Here is a 26,778-nt window from a genome sequence, read left to right on the forward strand (position 1 = left end):
CTGTACATATTAGATCCTGTATTAGATCCTGTACATATTAGGTCCTGTATTAGATCCTGTACATATTAGATCATGTACATATTAGATCCTGTATTAGATCCTGTACATATTAGACACTGTATTAGATCCTGTACATATTAGATCCTGTACATATTAGATCCTGTATTAGATCCTGTACATATTAGATCCTGTACATATTAGATCCTGTACATGTTAGATCCTGTATTAGATCCTGTATTACGTCCTGTACATATTAGATCCTGTATTAGATCCTGTATTAGGTCCTGTACGTATTAGGTCCTGTATTAGATCCTGTACATGTTAGATCCTGTATATTAGGTCCTGTACATATTCGATCCTGTATTAGATCCTTTATTAGATCCTGTACATATTAGACCCTGTACATATTAGATCCTGTATTAGGTCCTGTACATATTAGATCCTGTACATATTAGATCCTGTATTAGATCCTTTATTAGATCCTGTACGTATTAGATCCTGTATTAGATCCTGTACATATTAGATCCTGTATTAGATCCTGTACATATTAGATCCTGTATTATATCCTGTACATATTAGATCCTGTATTTGATCCTGTACATATTAGATCCTGTATTAGATACTGTACATATTATATCCTGTATTAGATCCTGTATTAGATCCTGTACATATTAGATCCTGTATTAGATCCTGTACATATTATATCCTGTATTATATCCTGTACATATTAGATCCTGTATTAGATCCTGTACATATTAGATCCTGTATTAGATCCTGTACATATTAGATCCTGTACATATTAGATCCTGTATTAGATCCTGTATTAGATCCTGTACATATTAGATCCTGTATTAGATCCTGTATTAGATCCTGTACATATTAGATCCTGTATTAGATCCTGTACATATTAGACACTGTATTAGATCCTGTACATATTAGATCCTGTACATATTAGATCCTGTATTAGATCCTGTACATATTAGATCCTGTACATATTAGATCCTGTACATATTAGATCCTGTACATATTAGATCCTGTACATGTTAGATCCTGTATTAGATCCTGTATTACGTCCTGTACATATTAGATCCTGTATTAGATCCTGTATTAGGTCCTGTACGTATTAGGTCCTGTATTAGATCCTGTACATGTTAGATCCTGTATTAGGTCCTGTACATATTCGATCCTGTATTAGATCCTTTATTAGATCCTGTACATATTAGACCCTGTACATATTAGATCCTGTATTAGGTCCTGTACATATTAGATCCTGTACATATTAGATCCTGTATTAGATCCTGTACATATTCGATCCTGTATTAGATCCTGTATTAGATCCTGTACATATTATATCCTGTATTAGGTCCTGTACATATTAGATCCTGTATTAGGTCCTGTACATATTAGATCCTGTATTAGATCCTTTATTAGATCCTGTACGTATTAGATCCTGTATTAGATCCTGTACATATTAGATCCTGTATTAGATCCTGTACATATTAGATCCTGTATTATATCCTGTACATATTAGATCCTGTATTTGATCCTGTACATATTAGATCCTGTATTAGATACCGTACATATTATATCCGGTACATATTAGATCCTGTATTAGATCCTGTATTAGATCCTGTACATATTAGATCCTGTATTAGATCCTGTACATATTAGATCCTGTACATATTAGATCCTGTATTAGATCCTGTATTAGATCCTGTACATATTAGATCCTGTATTAGATCCTGTACATATTAGACACTGTATTAGATCCCGTACATATTAGATCCTGTACATATTAGATCCTGTATTAGATCCTGTACATATTAGATCCTGTACATATTAGATCCTGTACATATTAGATCCTGTACATATTAGATCCTGTACATGTTAGATCCTGTATTAGATCCTGTATTACGTCCTGTACATATTAGATCCTGTATTAGATCCTGTATTAGGTCCTGTACGTATTAGGTCCTGTATTAGATCCTGTACATGTTAGATCCTGTATTAGGTCCTGTACATATTCGATCCTGTATTAGATCCTTTATTAGATCCTGTACATATTAGACCCTGTACATATTAGATCCTGTATTAGGTCCTGTACATATTAGATCCTGTACATATTAGATCCTGTATTAGATCCTGTACATATTCGATCCTGTATTAGATCCTGTATTAGATCCTGTACATATTATATCCTGTATTAGGTCCTGTACATATTAGATCCTGTATTAGGTCCTGTACATATTAGATCCTGTATTAGATCCTTTATTAGATCCTGTACGTATTAGATCCTGTATTAGATCCTGTACATATTAGATCCTGTATTAGATCCTGTACATATTAGATCCTGTATTATATCCTGTACATATTAGATCCTGTATTTGATCCTGTACATATTAGATCCTGTATTAGATACTGTACATATTATATCCGGTACATATTAGATCCTGTATTAGATCCTGTATTAGATCCTGTACATATTAGATCCTGTATTAGATCCTGTACATATTATATCCTGTATTATATCCTGTACATATTAGATCCTGTATTAGATCCTGTACATATTAGATCCTGTATTAGATCCTGTACATATTAGATCCTGTACATATTAGATCCTGTATTAGATCCTGTATTAGATCCTGTACATATTAGATCCTGTATTAGATCCTGTATTAGATCCTGTACATATTAGATCCTGTATTAGATCCTGTACGTATTATATCCTGTATTATATCCTGTACATATTAGATCCTGTATTAGATCCTGTACATATTAGATCCTGTAGATATTAGATCCTGTATTAGATCCTGTATTAGATCCTGTACATATTAGATCCTGTATTAGGTCCTGTATTAGATCCTGTATTAGATCCTTTACATATTAGATCCTGTATTATATCCTGTACATATTAGATCCTGTATTAGATACTGTACATATTATATCCGGTACATATTAGATCCTGTACATATTAGATCCTGTACATATTAGATCCTGTATTAGATCCTGTATTAGATCCTGTACATATTAGATCCTGTATTAGATCCTGTATTAGATCCTGTACATATTAGATCCTGTATTAGATCCTGTACGTATTATATCCTGTATTATATCCTGTACATATTAGATCCTGTATTAGATCCTGTACATATTAGATCCTGTACATATTAGATCCTGTATTAGATCCTGTATTAGATCCTGTACATATTAGATCCTGTATTAGGTCCTGTATTAGATCCTGTATTAGATCCTTTACATATTAGATCCTGTATTATATCCTGTACATATTAGATCCTGTATTAGATACTGTACATATTATATCCGGTACATATTAGATCCTGTATTAGATCCTGTATTAGATCCTGTACATATTAGATCCTGTATTAGATCCTGTACATATTATATCCTGTATTATATCCTGTACATATTAGATCCTGTATTAGATCCTGTACATATTAGATCCTGTATTTGATCCTGTACATATTAGATCCTGTACATATTTGATCCTGTATTAGATCCTGTATTAGATCCTGTACATATTAGATCCTGTATTAGATCCTGTATTAGATCCTGTACATATTAGATCCTGTATTAGATCCTGTACGTATTATATCCTGTATTATATCCTGTACATATTAGATCCTGTATTAGATCCTGTACATATTAGATCCTGTACATATTAGATCCTGTATTAGATCCTGTATTAGATCCTGTACATATTAGATCCTGTATTAGGTCCTGTATTAGATCCTGTATTAGATCCTTTACATATTAGATCTTGTATTAGATCCTGTATTAGATCCTGTATATATTAGATCATGTATTAGATCCTGTATTAGATCCTGTACGTATTAAATCCTGTATTTGGTCCTGTACATATTAGATCCTGTACATATTAAATCCTGTATTAGATCCTGTACATATTAGATCCTGTACATATTAGATCCTGTATTAGATCCAGTATTAGATCCTGTACATATTAGATCCTGTATTAGATCATGTACATATTAGATCCTGTATTATATCCTGTACATATTAGGTCCTGTATTAGATCCGGTACATATTAGATCCTGTTCATATCAGATCCTGTATTAGATCCTGTACATATTAGACCCTGTATTAGATCCTGTTCATATTAGATCCTGTACATATTAGATCCTGTATTAGGTCCTTTATTAGGGCCTGTATTAGGTCCTGTACATATTAGATCCTCTATTAGGTCCTGTACTTATTTGATCCTCTATTAGGTCCTGTACTTATTAGATCCTGTATTACATCCTGTACATATTAGATCCTGTATTAGATCCTGTACATATTAGGTCCTGTATTAGATCCTGTACATATTAGATCATGTACATATTAGATCCTGTATTAGATCCTGTACATATTAGACACTGTATTAGATCCTGTACATATTAGATCCTGTACATATTAGATCCTGGTATTAGATCCTGTACATATTAGATCCTGTACATATTAGATCCTGTACATGTTAGATCCTGTATTAGATCTTGTATTACGTCCTGTACATATTAGATCCTGTATTAGATCCTGTATTAGGTCCTGTACGTATTAGGTCCTGTATTAGATCCTGTACATGTTAGATCCTGTATTAGGTCCTGTACATATTCGATCCTGTATTAGATCCTTTATTAGATCCTGTACATATTAGACCCTGTACATATTAGATCCTGTATTAGGTCCTGTACATATTAGATCCTGTACATATTAGATCCTGTATTAGATCCTGTACATATTCGATCCTGTATTAGATCCTGTATTAGATCCTGTACATATTATATCCTGTATTAGGTCCTGTACATATTAGATCCTGTATTAGGTCCTGTACATATTAGATCCTGTATTAGATCATTTATTAGATCCTGTACGTATTAGATCCTGTATTAGATCCTGTACATATTAGATCCTGTATTAGATCCTGTACATATTAGATCCTGTATTATATCCTGTACATATTAGATCCTGTATTTGATCCTGTACATATTAGATCCTGTATTAGATACTGTACATATTATATCCGGTACATATTAGATCCTGTATTAGATCCTGTATTAGATCCTGTACATATTAGATCCTGTATTAGATCCTGTCCATATTAGATCCTGTACATATTAGATCCTGTATTAGATCCTGTATTAGATCCTGTACATATTAGATCCTGTATTAGATCCTGTATTAGATCCTGTACATATTAGATCATGTACATATTAGATCCTGTATTAGATCCTGTACATATTAGACACTGTATTAGATCCTGTACATATTAGATCCTGTACATATTAGATCCTGTATTAGATCCTGTACATATTAGATCCTGTACATATTAGATCCTGTACATATTAGATCCTGTACATATTAGATCCTGTACATGTTAGATCCTGTATTAGATCCTGTATTACGTCCTGTACATATTAGATCCTGTATTAGATCCTGTATTAGGTCCTGTACGTATTAGGTCCTGTATTAGATCCTGTACATGTTAGATCCTGTATTAGGTCCTGTACATATTCGATCCTGTATTAGATCCTTTATTAGATCCTGTACATATTAGACCCTGTACATATTAGATCCTGTATTAGGTCCTGTACATATTAGATCCTGTACATATTAGATCCTGTATTAGATCCTGTACATATTCGATCCTGTATTAGATCCTGTATTAGATCCTGTACATATTATATCCTGTATTAGGTCCTGTACATATTAGATCCTGTATTAGGTCCTGTACATATGATCCTGTATTAGATCCTTTATTAGATCCTGTACGTATTAGATCCTGTATTAGATCCTGTACATATTAGATCCTGTATTAGATCCTGTACATATTAGATCCTGTATTATATCCTGTACATATTAGATCCTGTATTTGATCCTGTACATATTAGATCCTGTATTAGATACTGTACATATTATATCCGGTACATATTAGGTCCTGTATTAGATCCTGTATAAGATCCTGTACATATTAGATCCTGTATTAGATCCTGTACATATTATATCCTGTATTATATCCTGTACATATTAGATCCTGTATTAGATCCTGTACATATTAGATCCTGTATTAGATCCTGTACATATTAGATCCTGTACTTATTAGATCCTGTATTAGATCCTGTATTAGATCCTGTACACATTAGATCCTGTATTAGATCCTGTATTAGATCCTGTACATATTAGATCCTGTATTAGATCCTGTACGTATTATATCCTGTATTATATCCTGTACATATTAGATCCTGTATTAGATCCTGTACATATTAGATCCTGTATTAGATCCTGTACATATTAGATCCTGTACATATTAGATCCTGTATTAGATCCTGTATTAGATCCTGTACATATTAGATCCTGTATTAGGTCCTGTATTAGATCCTGTATTAGATCCTTTACATATTAGATCTTGTATTAGATCCTGTATTAGATCCTGTATATATTAGATCATGTATTAGATCCTGTATTAGATCCTGTACGTATTAGATCCTGTATTTGGTCCTGTACATATTAGATCCTGTACATATTAAATCCTGTATTAGATCCTGTACATATTAGATCCTGTATTAGATCCAGTATTAGATCCTGTACATATTAGATCCTGTATTAGATCATGTACATATTAGATCCTGTATTATATCCTGTACATATTAGGTCCTGTATTAGATCCGGTACATATTAGATCCTGTTCATATTAGATCCTTTATTAGATCCTGTACATATTAGACCCTGTATTAGATCCTGTTCATATTAGATCCTGTACATATTAGATCCTGTATTAGGTCCTTTATTAGGGCCTGTATTAGGTCCTGTACATATTAGATCCTCTATTAGGTCCTGTACTTATTTGATCCTCTATTAGGTCCTGTACTTATTAGATCCTGTATTACATCCTGTACATATTAGATCCTGTATTAGATCCTGTACATATTAGGTCCTGTATTAGATCCTGTTCATATTAGATCCTGTACATATTAGATCCTGTATTAGGTCCTTTATTAGGTCCTGTATTAGGTCCTGTACATATTAGATCCTCTATTAGGTCCTGTACTTATTAGATCCTGTATTAGGTCCTGTACTTATTAGATCCTGTATTACATCCTGTACATATTAGATCCTGTATTAGATCCTGTATTAGATCCAGTTAATATTAGATCCTGTATTAGATCCTGTATTAGATCCTGTACATATTAGGTCCTGTATTAGATCCTGTACATATTAGATCATGTACATATTAGATCCTGTATTAGATCCTGTACATATTAGACACTGTATTAGATCCTGTACATATTAGATCCTGTACATATTAGATCCTGTATTAGATCCTGTACATATTAGATCCTGTACATATTAGATCCTGTACATATTAGATCCTGTACATATTAGATCCTGTACATGTTAGATCCTGTATTAGATCCTGTATTACGTCCTGTACATATTAGATCCTGTATTAGATCCTGTATTAGGTCCTGTACGTATTAGGTCCTGTATTAGATCCTGTACATGTTAGATCCTGTATTAGGTCCTGTACATATTCGATCCTGTATTAGATCCTTTATTAGATCCTGTACATATTAGACCCTGTACATATTAGATCCTGTATTAGGTCCTGTACATATTAGATCCTGTACATATTAGATCCTGTATTAGATCCTGTACATATTCGATCCTGTATTAGATCCTGATATTAGATCCTGTACATATTAGATCCTGTATTAGGTCCTGTACATATTAGATCCTGTATTAGGTCCTGTACATATTAGATCCTGTACGTATTAGATCCTGTATTAGATCCTGTACATATTAGATCCTGTATTAGATCCTGTACATATTATATCCTGTATTAGATCCTGTACATATTAGATCCTGTATTTGATCCTGTACATATTAGATCCTGTATTAGATACTGTACATATTAGATCCTGTATTAGGTCCTGTATTAGATCCTGTATTAGATCCTTTACATATTAGATCTTGTATTAGATCCTGTATTAGATCCTGTACATATTAGATCATGTATTAGATCCTGTATTAGATCCTGTACATATTAGATCCTGTATTTGGTCCTGTACATATTAGATCCTGTACATATTAGATCCTGTATTAGATCCTGTACATATTAGATCCTGTACATATTAGATCCTGTATTAGATCCAGTATTAGATCCTGTACATATTAGATCCTGTATTAGATCATGTACATATTAGATCCTGTATTATATCCTGTACATATTAGGTCCTGTATTAGATCCGGTACATATTAGATCCTGTTCATATTAGATCCTGTATTAGATCCTGTACATATTAGACCCTGTATTAGATCCTGTTCATATTAGATCCTGTACATATTAGATCCTGTATTAGGTCCTTTATTAGGTCCTGTATTAGGTCCTGTACATATTAGATCCTGATATTAGATCCTGTACATATTAGATCCTGTATTAGATCCTGTACATATTAGACACTGTATTAGATCCCGTACATATTAGATCCTGTACATATTAGATCCTGTATTAGATCCTGTACATATTAGATCCTGTACATATTAGATCCTGTACATATTAGATCCTGTACATATTAGATCCTGTACATGTTAGATCCTGTATTAGATCCTGTATTACGTCCTGTACATATTAGATCCTGTATTAGATCCTGTATTAGGTCCTGTACGTATTAGGTCCTGTATTAGATCCTGTACATGTTAGATCCTGTATTAGGTCCTGTACATATTCGATCCTGTATTAGATCCTTTATTAGATCCTGTACATATTAGACCCTGTACATATTAGATCCTGTATTAGGTCCTGTACATATTAGATCCTGTACATATTAGATCCTGTATTAGATCCTGTACATATTCGATCCTGTATTAGATCCTGTATTAGATCCTGTACATATTATATCCTGTATTAGGTCCTGTACATATTAGATCCTGTATTAGGTCCTGTACATATTAGATCCTGTATTAGATCCTTTATTAGATCCTGTACGTATTAGATCCTGTATTAGATCCTGTACATATTAGATCCTGTATTAGATCCTGTACATATTAGATCCTGTATTATATCCTGTACATATTAGATCCTGTATTTGATCCTGTACATATTAGATCCTGTATTAGATACTGTACATATTATATCCGGTACATATTAGATCCTGTATTAGATCCTGTATTAGATCCTGTACATATTAGATCCTGTATTAGATACTGTACATATTATATCCTGTATTATATCCTGTACATATTAGATCCTGTATTAGATCCTGTACATATTAGATCCTGTATTAGATCCTGTACATATTAGATCCTGTACATATTAGATCCTGTATTAGATCCTGTATTAGATCCTGTACATATTAGATCCTGTATTAGATCCTGTATTAGATCCTGTACATATTAGATCCTGTATTAGATCCTGTACGTATTATATCCTGTATTATATCCTGTACATATTAGATCCTGTATTAGATCCTGTACATATTAGATCGTGTACATATTAGATCCTGTATTAGATCCTGTATTAGATCCTGTACATATTAGATCCTGTATTAGGTCCTGTATTAGATCCTGTATTAGGTCCTTTACATATTAGATCCTGTATTATATCCTGTACATATTAGATCCTGTATTAGATACTGTACATATTATATCCGGTACATATTAGATCCTGTACATATTAGATCCTGTACATATTAGATCCTGTATTAGATCCTGTATTAGATCCTGTACATATTAGATCCTGTATTAGATCCTGTATTAGATCCTGTACATATTAGATCCTGTATTAGATCCTGTACGTATTATATCCTGTATTATATCCTGTACATATTAGATCCTGTATTAGATCCTGTACATATTAGATCCTGTACATATTAGATCCTGTATTAGATCCTGTATTAGATCCTGTACATATTAGATCCTGTATTAGGTCCTGATATTAGATCCTGTATTAGATCCTGTACATATTAGATCCTGTATTATATCCTGTACATATTAGATCCTGTATTAGATACTGTACATATTATATCCGGTACATATTAGATCCTGTATTAGATCCTGTATTAGATCCTGTACATATTAGATCCTGTATTAGATCCTGTACATATTATATCCTGTATTATATCCTGTACATATTAGATCCTGTATTAGATCCTGTACATATTAGATCCTGTATTATATCCTGTACATATTAGATCCTGTACATATTTGATCCTGTATTAGATCCTGTATTAGATCCTGTACATATTAGATCCTGTATTAGATCCTGTATTAGATCCTGTACATATTAGATCCTGTATTAGATCCTGTACGATTATATCCTGTATTATATCCTGTACATATTAGATCCTGTATTAGATCCTGTACATATTAGATCCTGTACATATTAGATCCTGTATTAGGTCCTGTATTAGATCCTGTACATGTTAGATCCTGTATTAGGTCCTGTACATATTCGATCCTGTATATATTAGATCCTGTATTAGATCCTGTATTAGATCCTGTACATATTAGATCCTGTATTAGATCCTGTATTAGATCCTGTACATATTAGATCCTGTATTAGATCCTGTACGTATTATATCCTGTATTATATCCTGTACATATTAGATCCTGTATTAGATCCTGTACTATTAGATCCTGTACATATTAGATCCTGTATTAGATCCTGTATTAGATCCTGTACATATTAGATCCTGTATTAGGTCCTGTATTAGATCCTGTATTAGATCCTTTACATATTAGATCCTGTATTATATCCTGTACATATTAGATCCTGTATTAGATACTGTACATATTATATCCGGTACATATTAGATCCTGTATTAGATCCTGTATTAGATCCTGTACATATTAGATCCTGTATTAGATCCTGTACATATTATATCCTGTATTATATCCTGTACATATTAGATCCTGTATTAGATCCTGTACATATTAGATCCTGTATTAGATCCTGTACATATTAGATCCTGTACATATTAGATCCTGTATTAGATCCTGTATTAGATCCTGTACATATTAGATCCTGTATTAGATCCTGTATTAGATCCTGTACATATTAGATCCTGTATTAGATCCTGTACGTATTATATCCTGTATTATATCCTGTACATATTAGATCCTGTATTAGATCCTGTACATATTAGATCCTGTACATATTAGATCCTGTATTAGATCCTGTATTAGATCCTGTACATATTAGATCCTGTATTAGGTCCTGTATTAGATCCTGTATTAGATCCTTTACATATTAGATCTTGTATTAGATCCTGTATTAGATCCTGTATATATTAGATCATGTATTAGATCCTGTATTAGATCCTGTACGTATTAAATCCTGTATTTGGTCCTGTACATATTAGATCCTGTACATATTAAATCCTGTATTAGATCCTGTACATATTAGATCCTGTACATATTAGATCCTGTATTAGATCCAGTATTAGATCCTGTACATATTAGATCCTGTATTAGATCATGTACATATTAGATCCTGTATTATATCCTGTACATATTAGGTCCTGTATTAGATCCGGTACATATTAGATCCTGTTCATATTAGATCCTGTATTAGATCCTGTACATATTAGACCCTGTATTAGATCCTGTTCATATTAGATCCTGTACATATTAGATCCTGTATTAGGTCCTTTATTAGGGCCTGTATTAGGTCCTGTACATATTAGATCCTCTATTAGGTCCTGTACTTATTTGATCCTCTATTAGGTCCTGTACTTATTAGATCCTGTATTACATCCTGTACATATTAGATCCTGTATTAGGTCCTGTACATATTAGGTCCTGTATTAGATCCTGTACATATTAGATCATGTAATATTAGATCCTGTATTAGATCCTGTACATATTAGACACTGTATTAGATCCTGTACATATTAGATCCTGTACATATTAGATCCTGTATTTGGTCCTTTATTAGGTCCTGTATTAGGTCCTGTACATATTAGATCCTGTATTAGGTCCTGTACTTATTAGATCCTCTATTAGGTCCTGTACTTATTAGATCCTGTATTACATCCTGTACATATTAGATCCTGTATTAGATCCTGTATTAGATCCTGTACATATTAGATCCTGTATTAGATCCTGTACATATTAGGTCCTGTATTAGATCCTGTACATATTAGATCATGTACATATTAGATCCTGTATTAGATCCTGTACATATTAGACACTGTATTAGATCCTGTACATATTAGATCCTTTACATATTAGATCCTGTATTAGATCCTGTACATATTAGATCCTGTACATATTAGATCCTGTACATATTAGATCCTGTACATATTAGATCCTGTACATGTTAGATCCTGTATTAGATCCTGTATTACGTCCTGTACATATTAGATCCTGTATTAGATCCTGTATTAGGTCCTGTACGTATTAGGTCCTGTATTAGATCCTGTACATGTTAGATCCTGTATTAGGTCCTGTACATATTCGATCCTGTATTAGATCCTTTATTAGATCCTGTACATATTAGACCCTGTACATATTAGATCCTGTATTAGGTCCTGTACATATTAGATCCTGTACATATTAGATCCTGTATTAGATCCTGTACATATTCGATCCTGTATTAGATCCTGTATTAGATCCTGTACATATTATATCCTGTATTAGGTCCTGTACATATTAGATCCTGTATTAGATCCTGTACATATTAGATCCTGTACGTATTAGATCCTGTATTAGATCCTGTACATATTAGATCCTGTACGTATTAGATCCTGTATTAGATCCTGTACATATTAGATCCTGTATTAGATCCTGTACATATTAGATCCTGTATTATATCCTGTACATATTAGATCCTGTATTTGATCCTGTACATATTAGATCCTGTATTAGATACTGTACATATTAGATCCTGTATTAGGTCCTGTATTAGATCCTGTATTAGATCCTTTACATATTAGATCTTGTATTAGATCCTGTATTAGATCCTGTACATATTAGATCATGTATTAGATCCTGTATTAGATCCTGTACATATTAGATCCTGTATTTGGTCCTGTACATATTAGATCCTGTACATATTAGATCCTGTATTAGATCCTGTACATATTAGATCCTGTACATATTAGATCCTGTATTAGATCCAGTATTAGATCCTGTACATATTAGATCCTGTATTAGATCATGTACATATTAGATCCTGTATTATATCCTGTACATATTAGGTCCTGTATTAGATCCGGTACATATTAGATCCTGTTCATATTAGATCCTGTATTAGATCCTGTACATATTAGACCCTGTATTAGATCCTGTTCATATTAGATCCTGTACATATTAGATCCTGTATTAGGTCCTTTATTAGGTCCTGTATTAGGTCCTGTACATATTAGATCCTCTATTAGGTCCTGTACTTATTAGATCCTCTATTAGGTCCTGTACTTATTAGATCCTGTATTACATCCTGTACATATTAGATCCTGTATTAGATCCAGTAAATATTAGATCCTGTATTAGATCCTGTATTAGATCCTGTACATATTAGATCCTGTATTAGATCCTGTACATATTAGGTCCTGTATTAGATCCTGTACATATTAGATCATGTACATATTAGATCCTGTATTAGATCCTGTACATATTAGACACTGTATTAGATCCTGTACATATTAGATCCTGTACATATTAGATCCTGTATTAGATCCTGTACATATTAGATCCTGTACATATTAGATCCTGTACATATTAGATCCTGTACATATTAGATCCTGTACATGTTAGATCCTGTATTAGATCCTGTATTACGTCCTGTACATATTAGATCCTGTATTAGATCCTGTATTAGGTCCTGTACGTATTAGGTCCTGTATTAGATCCTGTACATGTTAGATCCTGTATTAGGTCCTGTACATATTCGATCCTGTATTAGATCCTTTATTAGATCCTGTACATATTAGACCCTGTACATATTAGATCCTGTATTAGGTCCTGTACATATTAGATCCTGTACATATTAGATCCTGTATTAGATCCTTTATTAGATCCTGTACGTATTAGTTCCTGTATTAGATCCTGTACATATTAGATCCTGTATTAGATCCTGTACATATTAGATCCTGTACATATTAGATCCTGTACATATTAGATCCTGTACATGTTAGATCCAGTATTAGATCCTGTATTACGTCCCTGTACATATTAGATCCTGTATTAGATCCTGTATTAGGTCCTGTACATATTAGGTCCTGTATTAGATCCTGTACATGTTAGATCCTGTATTAGGTCCTGTACATATTCGATCCTGTATTAGATCCTTTATTAGATCCTGTACATATTAGACCCTGTACATATTAGATCCTGTATTAGGTCCTGTACATATTAGATCCTGTACATATTAGATCCTGTATTAGATCCTGTACATATTAGATCCTGTATTAGATCCTGTATTAGATCCTGTACATATTATATCCTGTATTAGGTCCTGTACATATTAGATCCTGTATTAGGTCCTGTACATATTAGATCCTGTATTAGATCCTGTATTAGATCCTGTACGTTTTAGATCCTGTATTAGATCCTGTATTAGATCCTGTACATATTAAATCCTGTATTAGATCCTGTACATATTAGATCCTGTACATATTAGATCCTGTATTAGATCCAGTATTAGATCCTGTACATATTATATCCTGTATTAGATCCTGTATTAGATCCTGTACATATTAGATCCTGTACATATACTGTACAGTACTGTATAATACTATTTAGTACTATTATACCCTGCTGTATATTTAATTAACTATTTTTTCTACGTGAGAGCAGATTGCACCTTAATACCAGACAGCTGTTAAGTGAAAGAAGTACCCTAATCCAGCTCTGTGATTTAACAGACAATAAAACACTATGCTGTTCCTCTGTACAAAGATGAATAGGAGAGGTTCCTTTGACGTGATATTAATTACTAGCTAGAAATTGTCTCTATTCCAAATCCCATTTACAGTATATCAACTTCCACCTCCAATAGATGCTGAATTTCCCTCTTGACTTCCTCTTGACTTCCTCTTGACTCCGTCTTGACTTCCTCTTGACTTTTTCTTGACTTCCTCTTGACTCCATCTTGACTTCCTCTTGACTTCCTCTTGACTTCCTCTTGACTTCCTCTTGACTTTTTCTTGACTTCCTCTTGACTTCCTCTTGACTCCATCTTGACTTCCTCTTGTCTCTGTCTTGACTTTTTCTTGACTCCGTCTTGACTTCAGTTTTCTCTTCAATTTGTGCACCATGGAGGTAGTGTCAGTGTTCCCTTCCCTATTCCATTTCAAATCCCCACGTTGATGAATTAGGCTTGATATTTTTGTTGTGTTTGTGGATCCATTCCAGACATGGATGAGTGTGTTTCCCAGCCCTGCCTGAATGGAGGACAATGTAAAGACCAGGTGAATAGCTACAACTGCACCTGTCCTGTTGCCTTCACCGGGACACACTGTGAGACAGGTGAGCTACTGACAAAACTCTCCTTCTTTAAAGGGAAGTACTATTCAACTGACTCTGACTCCTTCCCAAATGGCTCTATATTCCTCATATAATGCACTCCTTTTGGGGTGCCCTGTTGGGACTCACCCTGACTTTGATTCTGCCAGTGAATGCCAACCTAGAGAGTATACTTTTTAACATTTTATTTAAAAAAATGTATTTAACTAGGCAAATCAGTTAAGAACAAATTCTTATTTACAATGACAGCCTAGCCCGACGACGCTGGGCCAGTTGTGCGCCGCTCTATGAGACTCCCAATCACGGCCAGATGTGATGCAGCCTGGATTTGAACCAGGGACTGTAGTGACGCCTCTTGCATTGAGATGCAGTGCCTTAGACCGCTGCACCACTCGGGAGTAGACATGGGGTCTTATGGGTCCTGGTCAAAGCAATGCACTGTATAGTGTCAGGTGTTCTCAAAGTGGGGTCCGCGGCAGCCAGATAAAACAATTATACTAATTATATATGCACGTTTTGTTTTAAATTAATATAACTGACAACAGATTAAACTACTTTTGGTCAAGGGATCTGTGGAATAAGTTTAAATTGTGTAATACAATAGAAATACAATACAGGCTCACAGGGATATATCCACAGTACTCTACCAATTATTTATAAAAATTCAACTCAATACCATTCCCCAAAACATTTAAAAAAAAATGTTTACATAAATGCACTGTAATTTAAGCTTTAAAATGGCTATGTTATGTCTCTGCCTCATGGAAAAATGTGTAGATTTGCAGGAAATTACCTTTAAAGCTGCAACAACCAAAATTATTTCTACCCCATGGTAAAATGTGTAGAATTACAGGAAATTACCTTGAAAACTGCAAAATTTTCTCTCCAATACCAAGAGGCGGCCCTTTTAAATGTTCTTCCCCAGGCCCGAGACTTGGTTCATCCAGCCATGCACTGCAGACGTCACAGAAAAAGTCCTTGAAGTCTATTTTTATAACACTCAAGTTGTATTGTGATTATGACGGGGGTCACTGATGAATTTAGTATCTGACCCCAAAACGTTTGAGAACCCCTGGTATAGAGAATAGGGTCGCATTTGGGACGCATCATGACTGACCCTGCCAGTTAGCGTCAGCTAGACCGTTTCTCTTCCTCTCTCTCTGTTTTAATTTCCCCTCGTGTTTGGAACAATGGTTCGTGATAGAAAATGTTACCATCGGCGGCCGGTGAGTTCTACTTCCCGCTCTCTGTTTGGCTCCTGTAATAGATTTGAGGGTTTTTCTTTCACTGAGACAGCAAGGCAAGAAACAAAACCTGACTAACCTCACTCTGGGAGAATGAGATGGGTGAGGTTCTGTCACAAAATGGCAACCTATTCCCTTTATAGGTCACTACTTTTAACCCAGAGCATTGTAGTGCACTACAAAGAGAATAGGGTGCCATTTGGGACGCATCATGAGCGTGGCTAGGAGTTCTGTGTCAGAGTGACCTGATGGTTTGTTTTAAAGGTTTTTACAGGCGTCGCCTGTTTTCACAGCCTCGGCAACGGTGTGGTTAGCTAATGGCTGAGAGCGGAGGCCCGGGCTCTAAAGAGCAACAACAACACAAAACAGAGAGAAAGAAAGAGCTCCCTTTGTGTAATATTGACATGGTGTAGTAGTATGTGAGGCATTTTCTCCTTGCCTGAATAATTATTAGACTCAACATTTTCCGCGAGAAAGCCCTGAAGCCTTTTGAATTTTCTTTCATAGAGTTGGTGGTGGTCCAGGTGGATTCATCGTTGACTCCTCAAACTGAAAATCAAACAGGTAAAAGCTGTAATAATAAAAACAATGTATTTCTCAAATGAGAGGGAATCCTTTCTTAACCTTTTTACTGCAAACACTTGTTTTCTTACAAGGTAGAGTTCTTGCCTGTTCCGTATGTGTGTGTGTGTTTTTTGTTGTTGCATCACACACTGTATTCCCCTAGCAGCCCTGGTGTAGGCATTTAACCCACATTAGCTGTTATAAATCTGTGTCCAGCCGCATCCTAAAACTTCTATCTTTGTCCTCTGTCTGGCAGTGTCTTGTAAAGGGGAGGGCTGTGAGAACCATCCGACCTGTGAATACATCGGCCCAGGGAACTACAACTGTACCTGCATCCAGGGTTTCTATGGTGACAACTGTGAAGGTAGATACCGAAGCCAAAGCCTCAGCTACAGATGTTGGATCTTAATTTGACCAGTATTGTCACAGCAAAATAAACGTTTAGTCAATAATGTTGCTTGATCGGTGGTTAGACATTTAGCTGGGCAAAATTAGACTAACCGTGTATCAGTGCGGGTTATCAGTGAATTTATGTCAATCATAAAGCTCATCTGCACCTCCTGCTGTGCAGGAAATTCTCAGTAACTAAAGAGTGATCAAATTAAGATCCACATCTGTAAGTAGGCAACTCTAGCTGGACAGAGAGGTGTGATGAGAGGAGGGACAAGCTACAATATTTTATATATTATCCCACAGGTAGTGGACCAGAGTATGCTTTTGCTGAAGACAGTAGGACAGGAAGCTACAGACAAGTAGTGGACCAGAGTCTACTCTAGCTGAGGACAGTAGGACAGGAAGCTACAGACAGGTAGTGGACCAGAGTCTACTCTAGCTGAAGACAGTAGGACAGGAAGCTACAGACAAGTAGTGGACCAGAGTCTACTCTAGCTGAGGACAGTAGGACAGGAAGCTACAGACAGGTAGTGGACCAGAGTCTACTCTAGCTGAGGACAGTAGGACAGGAAGCTACAGACAGGTAGTGGACCAGAGTCTACTCTAGCTGAGGACAGTTGGACAGGAAGCTACAGACAGGTAGTGGACCAGAGTCTACTCTAGCTAAAGAGAGTTGGACAGGAAGCTACAGACAGTTAGTGGACCAGAGTCTGCTCTAGCTGAAGAGAGTTGGACAGGAAGCTACAGACAGGTAGTGGACCAGAGTCTACTCTAGCTGAGGACAGTTGGACAGGAAGCTACAGACAGGTAGTGGACTAGAGTCTACTCTAGCTGAGGACAGTAGGACAGGAAGCTACAGACAGGTAGTGGACCAGAGTCTACTCTAGCTGAGGACAGTAGGACAGGAAGCTACAGACAGGTAGTGGACCAGAGTCTACTCTAGCTGAGGACAGTAGGACAGGAAGCTACAGACAGGTAGTGGACCAGAGTCTGCTCTAGCTGAGGACAGTAGGACAGGAAGCTACAGACAGGTAGTGGACCAGAGTCTACTCTAGCTGAAGACAGTAGGACAGGAAGCTACAGACAGGTAGTGGACCAGAGTCTACTCTAGCTGAAGACAGTAGGACAGGAAGCTACAGACAGGTAGTGGACCAGAGTCTGCTCTAGCTGAAGACAGTTGGACAGGAAGCTACAGACAGGTAGTGGACCAGAGTCTGCTCTAGCTGAAGACAGTTGGACAGGTAGAGGTATCGTGCAGAAGACAGTTGGACAGCTACAGTGAAGACGAGAGAGGGACTAGCTAGCTATGCAGCTACTAGCTATCCTGCTCTAGCTGCATAGGAGGGAATGTGTGGACCTTTGTCTGTGAGAAGGTGAGTGTCTGTTCTGTTCTGCTGTGATGATTGATGATGTTAATTATCACCACAGACAGTTATCTGAACCGCGCCCTGTTTACGATGGGATCCTGGGCAACAACAGTCACTTAATGTTGGGAATGATTGCTTTATGGCCCGTTTTATTAGTTTACCAATAAGGGGAAGTGCTGCTTTGTCTAGACTTGAAAGGATATGGGGCCTCTGTGTTTATGGGCTGAAGCTGATGCTTGGTATTTATTCAAGTAGTTTCATCAGACACGGCTGGTATAATATGCCTTGCAGCAAGGCAGCAGAGCTCTGACTCTGGCTAAGTCCCAAATGGCACCCTAGTCCCTACGTAGTGCACTACTTCTGGTCAAAGGTAATGCGCTAAGTGTGGAACATGGTGCTGTTGGGGACACAGCCTCTGCCACTTGCTCCTCCAAAAGATCTTTAATATTATGTCAGGCATTGCTAATTCACGTTACTCCTCACCCTTGAGCTGAAATAACTATCAAGGCTTATATAGACTCTCCTAAATATTCCAAATACTTTCCTGCCTGGCTCACTTGGAAGGCCCTGTGGAAAAAAAGAGCAGGATACTCATAGAGCGAGAGTAGGTCGCAGGAGAGGAAGGAGAGGAAGGAGACAGAGAAGGTAGCAGGAGAGAGGAGAGGAAGGAGAGAGAAAAGGAGAGGAAGGAGAGAGAGAAGAAGAGGAAGGAGAGGAAGGAGAGAGAGAGAAAGTAGCAGGAGAGGAAGGAGAGAGAGAAGGTAGCAGGAGAGGAAGGAGAGGAAAGAGAGAGAAGGTAGCAGGTGAGGAAGGAGAGGAAGGAGAGTGAGAAGGTAGCGGGAGAGGAAGGACAGAGAGAAGGTAGCAGGAGAGGAAGGAGTGGAAGGAGAGTGAGAAGGTAGCGGGAGAGGAAGGAGAGAGAGAAGGTAGCAGGAGAGGAAGAGAGAGAGAAGGTAGCAGGAGAGGAAGGAGAGAGAGAAGGTAGCAGGAGTGAGAATGAGAGGAAGGAGAGAGAGAAGGTAGAGGGAGAGGGCGGCAGCGTAGCCTAGTGGTTAGAGCATTGGACTAGTAACCGAAAGGTTGCAAAATCAAATTCCCGAGCTGACAAGGTAAAAATCTGTCGTTCTGCTCCTGAACAAGGCAGTTAACCCAATGTTCCTAGGCCGTCATTGAAAATACGAATTTGTTCTTAACTGACTTGCCTAGTTAAATAAAGGTAAAATAAATCAAATAAAAAAAAGAGACAAGGTAGCAGGAGAGGAAGGAGAAAGAAAATGTAGCAAGAGAGAGAAGGTAGTGCCTAATCAACCTCCTAGATCAAAGAGAATGTGGACTTCCAAACACACCCACACTCACTGAACATAGAAAGCCAATGAAAACCTCTCCAGCTAATTAGCAGTCCATTAACCAGGGGCCATAGCTCCATTTTGTTCATGGTTGCAGCCCAAATGGCACCCAGTTCCCTATAGAGTGCACTACTTGGCCGAGGCCCAGTTCCCATATAGTGCACTACTTGGCGGGACCCAGTTCCCTATATAGTGCACTACTGGCCCGGGACCCAGTTCCTATAGAGTGCACTACTTGGCGGGACCCAGTTCCCTATAGAGTGCACTACTTGGCCGGGACCCAGTTCCCTATAGTGCACTACTTGGCCGGGACCCAGTTCCCTATAGAGTGCACTACTTGGCCGAGGCCCAGTTCCTATATAGTGCACTACTTGGCGAGGCCCAGTTCCCTATATAGTGCACTACTTGGCCGGGACCCAGTTCCCTATAGAGTGCACTACTTGTCCGAGGCCCAGTTCCCTATATAGTGCACTACTTGGCCGAGGCCCAGTTCCCTATATAGTGCACTACTGGCCCGGGACCCAGTTCCCTATAGAGTGCACTACTTGGCCGGGACCCAGTTCCCTATAGAGTGCACTACTTGGCGGGACCCAGTTCCCTATAGAGTGCACTACTTGGCCGGGACCCAGTTTCCTATAGAGTGCACTACTTGGCCGAGGCCCAGTTCCCTATATAGTGCACTACTTGGCCGGGACCCAGTTCCCTATATAGTGCACTACTTGGCCGAGACCCAGTTCCCTATACAGTGCACTACTTGTGTGGGGCCCAGTTCCCTATAGCGTGCACTACTTGGCCGGGACCCAGTTCCCTATAGTGTGCACTACTGGCCCCGGGGCCCAGTTCCCTATATAGTGCACTACTTGGCCGAGACCCAGTTCCCTATACAGTGCACTACTTGCGTGGGGCCCAGTTCCCTATAGCGTGCACTACTTGGCCGGGACCCAGTTCCCTATAGTGTGCACTACTGGCCCGGGGCCCAGTTCCCTATATAGTGCACTACTTGGCCGGGGCCCAGTTCCCTATAGAGTGCACTACTTGGCCGGGGCCCATTGGCTGGTTGTGAACTATATAGGGGATATGGTGCCATCTCGGACTCACTCCACAAAACTTGTTCCATATCATCAAAGGGAGAAATTATCATTTGGGGGTTAAAAAACACTCCAGGTCACATCTACAACGTCTTACACTTGATAGAATGAACGTAGAAATTATTACGGGCCGATACCATAATAATAATATATATTTTAAAATAACTGCCCTTCTTCTGGCCCACAAACAAAATCGGTCAAAAAAAGAATCTGTACGATGTGGCCCTCAAGTCAAACGGTTTTCTTGGTTTACAGTAAACAATACACACACACACACACACACAAACACACACAAGCACAATCAGAGCACTCAGGTGTAAAAATCTGCCGTTCTGCCCTTGAGCAAGGCAGTTAACCCCGAACAACAACTACTCCCAGGACGCCGATTACGTAGACATGGATTAATGCAGCCCCCCGTACCTCTCTGATTCAGAGGGGTTGGGTTAAATGCGGAAGACACATTTCAGTTGAATGCATTCAGTTGTACAACTGACTAGGTATCCCCCCCTCCTTTCCTTCCCCATGTTGGCCATCTAACTCCAATGTTGGACTGAGACTGTTGATACTGTTGATGCTGCAGCCTAAAAACATGTGTTTGAGAACAACCCTAAATACTACTATTCATACCAGTTTGAGAACTACCCTAAATACTACTATTCATACCAGTTTGAGAACGACCCTAAATACTACTATTCATACCAGTTTGAGAACTACCCTAAATACTACTATTCATACCAGTTTGAGAACTACCCTAAATACTACTATTCATACCAGTTTGAGAACTACCCTAAATACTACTATTCATACCAGTTTGAGAACTACTTGATACTGTGCATGCCAGTCTCTCTTGGCTGAGAGTTGAGGAAAGACTGTGACTGCGTCACATCCTGTTTTTATAAGAAAAGTTAATGTGTTGGAAATTCCTAATTATTTGCATAGTCAACTTACACACAGCACTGACTAGGTGCTTACCCCACCAGACATATTTCAGTCCCCTGGTCCAGAACAAATTCAAGGAAACTTACAGTATTATACAGAGCCATGAGTGCATGGAACTCCCTTCCATCTTATACAGCACAAGTGAACAGCAAACCTGGTTTCAAACAACCAATAAAGCAACACCTCACGGCACAACGCTTCCCCCCATGTGACCTACTGGTTGTGTTTATGTACTGACGTGTGACCTACTGGTTGTGTGTATGTACTGACGTGTGACCTACTTGTTGTGTGTATGTACTGACGTGTGACCTACTTGTTGTGTTTATGTACTGATGTGTGACCTACTTGTTGTGTGTATGTACTGACGTGTGACCTACTGGTTGTGTTTATGTACTGACGTGTGCCCTACATGTTGTGATTATGTACTGACGTGTGACCTACTTGTTGTGTGTATGTACTGACGTGTGACCTACTGGTTGTGTTTATGTACTGACGTGTGACCTACATGTTGTGATTATGTAGTGACTGTTTTTCTTTATGTGTCGGACCCCAGTAAGACTAGCTGTCCCCATTAGCGTCGGCTAATAGAGACCACAGTAAGACTAGCTGTCACCATTAGCGTCGGCTAATAGAGACCACAGTAAGACTAGCTGTCACCATCAAATCAACAACCCTATCAGGCGATATCTAAAGTCCCAGCAGGATGTGAGCTCTTCTGTCAGTGGCTTTAACTTTTTGTGTTTTGGACTTTATGCTTTTATAAGATAATAAAGGTTTCCTCTTCTTCTGCTTGTCTCTTCAGGAGAGTGTCTGTGCCAGAATGGAGGGGTCTGTGTGGACGGGACCTGTGACTGCACCTCAGGCTTCACCGGAATCTACTGTCAGTTTGGTACGTATCATAACATCTTGTACACTGTAGATCCAGTCTCATATTCTACTGTAGTTGGTAACAGAAAGACACATTCCTTGTTCATTTCATGGTGTGGATTACACCTTGCTTTCACCGAGGTAGCAGCACATGGCACACAGAACCCGACTAGTAGGCTGGAAGGATGCCTTGATGGAAGTTTGCCTTGATGGAAGGTTGCCTTGATGGAAGGTTGCCTTTATGGAAGGTTGCCTTGATGGAAGGTTGCCTTGATGGAAGTTTGCCTTGATGGAAGGTTGCCTTGATGGAAGGTTGCCTTGATGGAAGGTTGCCTTGATGGAAGGTTGCCTTGATGTAATAATTACTTTGCAACTCTTGACATAGTGTCACAACATGATGTTTATCTCTCTAACCCCCCTGTCCTCCTCAGAGGTGACCCAGACCCCATGCAGTAACAGCAGGCCGTGTCCTGACGGAGGACCCTGTCTGGAGTACGGAGGAACCTACCTGTGTACCTGTCAGACAGGTGTGGCAGACCTAGATAACAAGGACTTCTATCCTCCCTATGGTAAGAGCCTCTGCTGCTGATGCTTCTTCTACTTCTTCTTCTTCGTCTACTTCTTCTTCTTCTTCCTCTACTTCTTCTTCTTCTTCCTCTACTACTTCTTCTTCTTCCTCTACTTCTTCTTCTACTTCTTCTTCTTCTTCCTCTACTTCTTCTTCTACTTCTTATTCTGCCCCTTCTACTTCTTCTTCTTCCTCTACTACTTCTTCGTCTACTTCTTCTTCTTCTTCCTCTACTTCTTCTTCTACTTCTTCTTCTTCCTCTACTTCTTCTTCCTATACTTCTTCTTCTTCGTCCTCTACTACTTCTTCTACTTCTTCTTCTTCCTCTACTACTTCTTCTACTTCTTCTTCTTCTTCTTCTACTACTTCTTCTTCTTCCTCTACTACTCCTTCTTCTTCTCTCTTCTTCTTCTACTTCTTCTTCTTCCTCTTCTACTTCTTCTTCTTCTTCTACTTCTTCTTCTTCCCTCTTCTTCTTCTTCTTCTTCCTCTACCACTTCTTCTTCTTCCTCTACCTCTTCTTCTTCCTCTTCTTCTTCTTCTTCCACTACTTCTTCTTCTTCTTCCTCTACTTCTTCTTCTTCTTCTTCTTCTTCCTCTTCTGCTTCTTCTTCTTCCCCTACATCTTCTTCTTCTTCCTCTACTTCTTCTTCTTCTTACTCTACTTCTTCTTCTTCTTCTTCCTCTACTTCTTCTTCTTCCTCTACTTCTTCTTCTTCCTCTACTTCTTCTTCTTCTTCTTCCTCTACTACTTCTTCTTCTTCTTCTTCTACCTCTACTTCTCCTTCTTCTTCCTCTACTTCTTCTTCTACTTCTTCTTCTTCCTCTTCTACTTCTTCTTCTTCCTCTTCTACTTCTTCTTTTCCCCCTACATCTTCTTCTTCTACTTCTTCTTCCTCTACTTCTTCTTCTTCCTCTACTTCTTCTTCTTCTTCCTCTACTTCTTCTTCTTCTTCCTCTACTTCTTCTTCTTCTTCCTCTACTTCTTCTTCTTCTCTACTTCTTCTTCTTCTTCCCCTACATCTTCTTCTTCTTCCTCTACTTCTTCTTCTTTTCCCCCTACATCTTCTTCTTCTTCTACTTCTTCTTCTTCTTCTTCCTCTACTTCTTCTTCTTCTTCCTCTACTTCTTCTTCTTCTTCTTCTTCTTCTACTTCTTCTTCTTCTATCTCTACTTCTCCTTCTTCTTCCTCTACTTCTTCTTCTACTTCTTCTTCTTCCACTTCTACTTCTTCTTCTTCCTCTTCTACTTCTTCTTTTCCCCCTACATCTTATTCTTCTACTTCTTCTTCCTCTACTTCTTCTTCTTCCTCTTCTTCGTCTTCTTCCTCTACTTCTTCTTCTTCTTCCTCTACTTCTTCTTCTTCTTCCTCTACTTCTTCTTCTTCCTCTACTACTTTTTCTTCTTCCTCTACTTCTTCCTCTACTTCTTCTTCTACTTCTTCTTCTACTTCTTCTTCTTCTTCCTCTACTTCTTCTTCTACTTCTTCTTCTTCCTCTTCTACTTCTTCTTCTTCCTCTTCTACTTCTTCTTTTCCCCCTACATCTTCTTCTTCTACTTCTTCTTCCTCTACTTCTTCTTCTTCCTCTACTTCTTCTTCTTCTTCCTCTACTTCTTCTTCTTCTTCCTCTACTTCTTCTTCTTCTTCCTCTACTTCTTCTTCTTCCTCTACTTCTTCTTCTTCTTCCCCTACATCTTCTTCTTCTTCCTCTACTTCTTCTTCTTTTTCCCCTACATCTTCTTCTTCTTCTACTTCTTCTTCTTCCTCTACTACTTCTTCTTCTTCTTCCTCTACTTCTTCTTCTTCTTCTTCTTCTTCTACTACTTCTTCTTCTATCTCTACTTCTCCTTCTTCTTCCTCTACTTCTTCTTCTACTTCTTCTTCTTCCACTTCTCTTCTTCTTCCTCTTCTACTTCTTCTTTTCCCCTTACATCTTATTCTTCTACTTCTTCTTCCTCTACTTCTTCTTCTTCCTCTTCTTCTTCTTTCCTCTACTTCTTCTTCTTCTTCCTCTACTTCTTCTTCTTCTTCCTCTACTTCTTCTTCTTCCTCTACTACTTTTTCTTCTTCCTCTACTTCTTCCTCTACTTCTTCTTCTACTTCTTCTTCTTCTTCCTCTACTTCTTCTTCTTCTTCTTCTTCTTCCTCCACTTCTTCTTCTACTTCTTCTTCCTCTTCTTCTTCTACTTCTTCTTCTCTCTTCTTCTTCTTCTTCTTCTTCTTCTTCTTCTTCTTCTTCCCTTCTACTTCTTCTTCTTCCCCTACATTTTCTTCTTCTTCCTCTACTTAATTATTCTTCCTCTACTTCTTCTTCTTCCTCTACTACTTCTTCTTCTCTTCTTCTTCTTCTTCTACTACTTCTTCTTCTTCCTCTACTTCTTCTTCTACTTCTTCTTCCTCTACTTCTTCTTCTTCTTCTTCCTCTACTACTTCTTCTTCTTCCTCTACTTCTTCTTCTTCCCCTTCTACTTCTTCTTCTTCCACTACATCATCTTCTTCTTCCTCTACTACTTCTTCTTCTTCCTCTACTTCTTCTTCTTCCTCTACTTCTTCTTCTTCTTCCTCTACTTCTTCTTCTTCTTCCTCTACTTCTTCTTCTACTTCTTCTTCCTCTACTTCTTCCTCTACTTCTTCTTCTTCTACTTCTTCTTCTTCCTCTTCTTCTTCTTCTTCTTCTTCTTCTTCTTCTTCTTCTTCTTCTTCTTCCTTCTTCTTCTTCTTCTTCTTCTTCTTCTTCTTCTTCTTCTTCTACTTCTTCTTCTTTCTCTTCTTCTTCTTCTTCTTCCTTCTTCTTCTTCTTTCTTCTGCTTCTTCTTCTTCTCTACTTCTTCTTTCTTTCTTCTTTCTTCTCTACTTCTTCTTCTTCTTTCTTCTTCTTCTTCTTCTTCTTCCTCTACTTCTTTCTTCTTCTTCTTCTTCTT

At 37.6% G+C, this 26,778-nt stretch overlaps 1 protein-coding gene across 1 annotated transcript in view; it reads left to right on the top strand.

Moving 5' to 3' along the window:
- LOC106594307 (sushi, nidogen and EGF-like domain-containing protein 1) overlaps nucleotides 1-26,778 on the top strand; it is a 243,836-nt gene that overhangs the window by 161,192 nt on the left and 55,866 nt on the right. Inside the window, exons 11-15 of the mRNA XM_045687965.1 lie at nucleotides 15,370-15,483; nucleotides 17,232-17,288; nucleotides 17,545-17,652; nucleotides 23,224-23,310; nucleotides 23,720-23,857. Coding sequence (XP_045543921.1) covers nucleotides 15,370-15,483; nucleotides 17,232-17,288; nucleotides 17,545-17,652; nucleotides 23,224-23,310; nucleotides 23,720-23,857 — 504 coding nt within the window. The remainder of the gene's footprint in view (nucleotides 1-15,369; nucleotides 15,484-17,231; nucleotides 17,289-17,544; nucleotides 17,653-23,223; nucleotides 23,311-23,719; nucleotides 23,858-26,778) is intronic.

Source organism: Salmo salar, chromosome ssa10, assembly GCF_905237065.1.
Source record: "Salmo salar chromosome ssa10, Ssal_v3.1, whole genome shotgun sequence".
Taxonomy (NCBI): Eukaryota; Metazoa; Chordata; class Actinopteri; order Salmoniformes; family Salmonidae; genus Salmo; species Salmo salar.